General features: G+C 40.1%; 1 protein-coding gene across 1 annotated transcript; it reads right to left on the bottom strand.

Annotated features, from left to right (window-relative positions):
* Positions 1 to 4,287: 4,287 nt before the first annotated feature.
* LOC140856205 (probable aspartic protease At2g35615) lies at positions 4,288 to 5,631 on the bottom strand. The gene has a single exon (XM_073253348.1). The coding sequence runs from the start codon at positions 5,629 to 5,631 to the stop codon at positions 4,288 to 4,290; it is 1,344 nt and encodes a 447-aa protein (XP_073109449.1).
* Between the last annotated feature and the right edge of the window lie 1,110 nt (positions 5,632 to 6,741).

Here is a 6,741-nt window from a genome sequence, read left to right on the forward strand (position 1 = left end):
AGACTTCGTCCGAGCTTTCTGGGAAGTCGGACTTCGCTTCCGACTCCAGCTACGGGTAGGCTTGTCCGAGTTCCCAAGGGAGCCAGACTTCCGCCCTGAACTCCTGCTGAAGGTCTCGATCGAGATTCCTCGATAAGTGATCCCCAACCGGGCTTCTTCAGAAATCAGACTCCAATCGAACTTCGGACGACAAGTCTGGACCCCCTGTGCAGGGCTGTAGTAATGGCACGACTCTGCTCCCACTCCCTGCATGCGGATCCTGTGCGGCTCCATCACTCCCTGACAGGCCACAGTAACGGCCACGACTCTGCTCCACTCCCTGCGACGGATCCTACGTGGCTCCATCACTCCCTGGCAGGCCGCAGTAACGGCCACGATTCTGCTCTACTTCCTGCAACGGGTCCTGTGCAGTTCCACCACTTCCTGGCGAGTCGCGACAACGGATGCCGCTCCACTCCCAGCAACCGATTCCACGTGGCGAGCCATGGTGACAGCCACGATTCCACCCCATTACTCTTCATGATAAATTTCTCCTGACCCGTACGGCCCACGACGAGGCGATCATAAACAGTCGCTATCAATCCTTTGCTCACCCCGTCTATAAAAGGGGGATCCCAGATACGTTATTCTCTAAGCTCCATTTTCTATCCCAAAAATTCTGCTAAAATTTTTGTTCGAGCACTCCATTCTTGTTGAGGCAGAGAACTGACTTGAGCGTCGGAGGATCTTGCCGGAGCAACCCCACCTCCGGTTTAGACTTCTTTTGCAGGTCCCGACGGCGACCGCGACTCCCTCGACTCCAGCTTCTCCAGCGCAGGAGATTTTTGCACCAACATAAATTATTCTTTATGATCACTTGTTTACCAAATAGAATAGCTGTTAAATTAACATAATACATAGTTAATTAACTATAATATACAGTTTAATTAACATGATACATAGTAAATGAATACTACATACGATTAAATTAATACGGTACACAGTTAGCTAAACATGGTATATATTTAAATTAACATAGTACATAATTAATTAAAAATAGTATACAGTTAAATAAATACTATACACAGTTAAATTAACATAGTATGTAGTTAACTAAATATGATACACAGTTAAACTAATATGGTACATAATAAATGAATACTGTACATAGTTAAATGAATATGGTACATAATTAATTTAATACTATATATAGTTAATTTAATACTGCACATAGTTAAATGAACTCTGCATACCGTTAATTTAATACTGTACATAATTAATTTAATATTGTATACAGTTAATTTAACACTATACACAATTAAATAAATCCTGCATACAGTTAAATTAATACTACACACAGTCAAATGAACCCTGCACACAGTTAAATCAATTATGTGTAGTGTTAAATTAACTGTGTACAGGGTTCATTTAACTATATATAGGGTTAAATTAACTATGTACAGGGTTCATTTAACTATGTGCAGTGTTAAATTAACTATGTGTAGTGTTAAATTAACTGTGTGCAATGTTCATTTACAGTATACCATATTAATTTTGTTAGATGTGTGCCTTAGAAGCCAATCTTGGCTGACATATACATTTCTCTAGGGCATGTTTTGTACTTGTTGGGCAGTCTTAATAACTAATTATGTTTATTTATCCATGATTTATCCAAGAAATTAATAAAGATGATTCTGTATATTCTCAAGATATTGAAAATTTGAGACATATATCATTAGTGGTTAATTTCTAAATGCTTCCGATCGAAGGATTGTCACAAAGGACTGTGATCAATTCATTCGAGATTGGTGCATGGATCACCTCCCTTTAGGACAAATGAGTTTCTAGTCTGCGATATAAAATACTGGGGTGAGAGTGCAGGTGGTTGTTAGAGAACAACTTGCACTGAGCGTGATCAACATAAGCAATCACTTGGATGTCTACTCACTCGTCAGTGATTTTTTTCGATGTTACAGTGATGTGACTGGTCCTTTGACCTATGTATGTATATATATATATATATATATATATATATATATATATATATATATATATATATATATATATATATGTATCTATATATATATGTGTGTGTGTGTGTGTATATCTGTGTGTGTACGTGTATGTATATATATATACACACACACACACACACACATATACATTGTCGAAGGCCAGCCTATACTCTTTTTAAGGCTCTCAAACCTATGTTTACAAAATTAGCGAAAAGTTGAAATGATCTAAACTATGGGGACTAAAAATTTTGTATATATATATATATATATGTATCTATATATATATGTGTGTGTGTGTGTATATATCTGTGTGTGTACGTGTATGTATATATATATACACACACACACACACACACATATACATTGTCGAAGGCCAGCCTATACTCTTTTTAAGGCTCTCAAACCTATGTTTACAAAATTAGCGAAAAGTTGAAATGATCTAAACTATGGGGACTAAAAATTTTGCAGTTCTGTTTGGCCTGATTGTCTGAGTCAATGTATTTGGGTTCCACTTGTATTTTGTTAGGGTCTAGGGATAAATAGTTTTAGCTATGTCGGGATTGTGTTGGCACTCGAATCCATTAAATCTACACAAGTTGAATCTTGCGGCTTACTTAGTAGAAAAAAAATAAAAAGTATGCATTGATTATGAGATTCTCTCGCTAGCCGCACCATTTATGGGGCTTAAGATTTTGCTGGAGGTTTGTTGCCCTGATTGTATGAAAAATATAATATTATAGGTGATAAATATTGATTTCTGATCCACATCGACACCGCCATTCGATTATGATCGAATGCAACAGGACAACTAGTAGGATAAAGCACAAATCTTCTTGAAGTACTCACTTTCATTGAGAATCTTAATATATGTAGAAAAAAGTTAAGAAAGGCCATGAAGGTTCACCAACGGAGATGAGTGGTCAACTCTTTCTCTTTCTCTTTCTTCACTCAGACTTCCAAAGAATAGTTCGACCGGCTTTGATCTCAACAAGCTACCAATAGAGGAGATCAATCGAAAAAAGAGAAAAGTGGAATGCTAAGCGAGAGAAAAAAAATTAAGGAAGAAAGGGGAAAAGGATGATGATGATATCTTTTTCTTCACTCAGATAGCTGCGGAGTTTCTTGAACAGAATCTTTTTTGTGTTCTTAATTAATGGAGAGACCCAGGGAATTAAGAGAAGCCAAGAAAAAGAAGCAATAGAAGAGAAGGAAGGCGAGGATGAAGACAACATGGAGGAGCTTTGCAATTGGATATTTGGACAAGAGCTAGCCTATGAAAAAGGTAAGGTTGCGTCGATCCTTCTTGAATGATGGAGATCCTTGTTTGTTTCTTTTTCAAGTTCTTTTAATTCTTAAGTTGGTTCTTGCTCTTGAGGGTTCATGAGAGTTGGATCTTATGCAATGTACATTAGATGCCAATCTTGACAGAGTTAATCATCAAAATAGGCAGGTCAATAATTTGCCGGAGTATTCAGTTGTCGAATCTTTTTGTTCAAAGATTTTGAGCTCCTCCTCGTATATATAAAACCATATGAGGGGTTAGTGGCTTTGGTTCTGATTTTTTGAATATTGATTCTTGCATTGTTTGCTTTATTTTCTCGATGCTGCATACTTTTGGAATACCAATGTGATTTTATTTATACGTCTAATTAATAATTCTCTTACAGTGCTAAAAAGTTCTTAACCCCTACCACCACACCAACATTAATTTAATTTCTGCTCCTGCGCTAGCATCATCAATCTAGTGTAACCAATGGATCACAAGTCATGAAAGAAGTATGTGTTTCTTTGCATCAATGAGTTAAAAGAGATGTTGATTGATGGATCCATAATAATATTGGTGTGTGCTACGTGATAATAAAAAAAAATTTACATGCATTAATCATGTCGCTTGCATGTATGTATATTAGATAGATAGATAGATAACGGGAGATCAAACACTAATGACTGTATATGAGTTTGTATTAGAAAGATGAACAACTGAAATAGAACAATTGAAATACTTATCAATAGTTCCAACTAATAATATATATAACAATTCATAACTAAAATCTATATATAATACCCAGACCTAAATCTGCACATCATGAATTATATGCATATATATATATATATATATATATATATATATATATATATATATATATATATATAGAGGCATATGTGGATGCATATATATATATATATATATATATATATATATATATATATATATATATATATATATATATATATATTGATCAGACACATATATATATATATACATTCACTTGATGAAATTAATGAATCATGGTCAGCCGCAGTGATCAGGATCCAAATAGAGCAGATAGTCGGATTTACTACGAAGATCATATCCAATATTTCTGTTCATCTGAAAGTAAGTCCCGATCATATTAACGCCGTCGGTTGGTGCCATGAGAAGGCAGGTCCTTCCATGATCCACCTCAGCATATATTTGTTCCTTCAACAAGGGCAGCGCCACTTCACCATCAAAAGAGACCAATATTTTTGGGAGGTACCCCACCAAATCCTGAAAGGTCCCGTTGAAGCACAAGTCCCAAGGGTCATTCGCTCGGCGCGGCAGCTCCGGAAGGTGAGCCTGTTCCGTCACCGTGGACGCCACTAGATCGAAAAATGGTTTCTTCAAGAAGGTGAGGGGCGTCGACGAGGTGAAGAGGATGGAGCAGTTCCCGCCCACCAACTCCCTCGTCAGGTTCAGCGCCCTCGTGCCGACGCCCATCCCAAGTAAGGTGGGCGAGAAGAACCGGTTCCTGCCCGTCGGGCACATGGCTAACGGCGACGACCTACCGTTTAGCCGTGCTTCCTTCCCCAGGTGCAGCTCACTAGAGGTGTTCCCGGCGGAGGGGTTATCAAAATCCTTCCTAAAGCAGTGGGAGAAGGTAAACGGTGTGGAGTTATTAGATCTGAACGCGAGCGAGAAGTACTCGTTCCCGGTGAGACCCACCCTCGCCGGAGCTAGTCTCGTAGAGAAAGAGTTGTCGTTGCCGCAGCCGAAAGGCACCTTACCAAAATAGGTGACACCGTCGATGGCGAGCACGTCGGAGATGAGGAGGCCGTTGGTCTCGACGCCACTCTCGTTTTCCCGGACGTACCGACACGTCTCGTTGCCGCCGCAAACGTGATGCGGGACAGTGAGACATTCGCTGGATGAGCAGGAGAAGGTGGTGCTTGTGGAGGACTTTGAGGGGTCGTAGAGTGGGCCGAGATGGGGGCTGCAGTTGGGACATGGCTCGCACTGAGTCCAGATGAAGTCGCCCGCCACATCCAGCATCCCCGTTACCTTTACCGGAGGAGTGCCGATGGTGAATTCCATCAGGTATTCCCCACCGACCTGATCGAAGCCAGCCTCCTGTAGGTTTTCTGCAGCTAGCGGCGTCGACAACAACTTGCGGCGGCCTTCCATGACTGCTTGGAAGTGGTCACGGTAGGCGACCGAGCGCCGATGGATCCTCCGCCACTTGTCGGCCAGGGTGGCGGCGCTCGATTCGAAGAGAGGGGACTCAGGGGAATCACGGTCGATGAGGCGGATGTGTTGCTGGTGGGAGAGAGATGGGAGCGCAACAAGGAGGAAGAGCAGCAATAGGAACGACGCCGACTTCGTTGAAGCAAAGGCCATTGTTGAACTTGGATCGTTTAACATTGCTAGAAAAGATACGCAATGGCATGGGTGCTCTACGTATTTAGTTTAGGTGCATGTGGGGGAATATGGCTATTGATCTCTTTTTATAGCACCAGATGCATGTTATCGATCGTAAATGCATGATCGCCATCCGGCCGGATAAGGATTACACGGATGTGCAAAAGTTAGTTGTCATAGCTAGCTAGCTAAATCCGATGAGCTAAGTTGGATTTAATATTTAACATGTGTCATCGTGAGGATTATCATCCCCCGTCATTGTCATTGCTAGCTCATGCCGCTAGAGGAGTTGAGAGAGGAGTGCCAAAAGTGGAAAAATAAGGTGATTGAATCCCCTTGGATTTGATCTCCAAGGAATGCTCGAGGAGTTGGTTAGCTCTCCAACTCTATGGAGTCCTTTGCAGCAGAGGATCAATATATTATGCTTTCAAATGCAAGCTCAGAGGGATATATTGCAATGAAAGTACCCATAGCTTATCTCTGACCAACTCCTAGCCTTAAACCATGCGTGGAGGCTGAACTTCTTCCCCAAGGAAGGAGCCATTAAATTTGCTCTTTTGTGGATCGGATTACACATACTTCTAGTGGAATATTAGAGAAAATCACTGACTTTATTGATCTGCTCCAACGAGTTGTCTATGCCCATGTTTATATATGGATAGATATTACCAAATCAATAAAACTAATTGGTGCTTACCATGAGGTCTCAAAGGTGAGAGGGGAGGGTGGGGGTCATCAATAGATTTGAGAGAGTCCTTCGAGAATGCAAAGGATATGATTAGTGTTCGAAAAAAAATCATGCAGAAGAGAAAGGGTTGAAGCGTGTAAAAAAATTACATGGAAGAGGAAGAGACGCATGCAGAAGGTGGAATATTTTGGGTTAGTTACAATTCTACCATAATGTATATCTTTTCCAGTGATTTAAGATGATCATCGGATAAAATAGAATTTTTCAATGGTTTGATCTGAATGCTGATAATAATTAGATTTTTCCTAGCAGCTTTATCTAATCATCAAAAAAAATAAGATACTTCTGCAAAAGAATAAGACATTTCCAACAGTTTGACTTGACTGTTGGTAAATAAAAAT

Source organism: Elaeis guineensis, chromosome 3, assembly GCF_000442705.2.
Source record: "Elaeis guineensis isolate ETL-2024a chromosome 3, EG11, whole genome shotgun sequence".
Classification (NCBI taxonomy): Eukaryota; Viridiplantae; Streptophyta; class Magnoliopsida; order Arecales; family Arecaceae; genus Elaeis; species Elaeis guineensis.

Bases quoted from the DNA above. Each gene is read 5' to 3' on its own strand.
- LOC140856205 (XM_073253348.1), bottom strand. From the start codon at position 5,631: ATGGCCTTTGCTTCAACGAAGTCGGCGTCGTTCCTATTGCTGCTCTTC.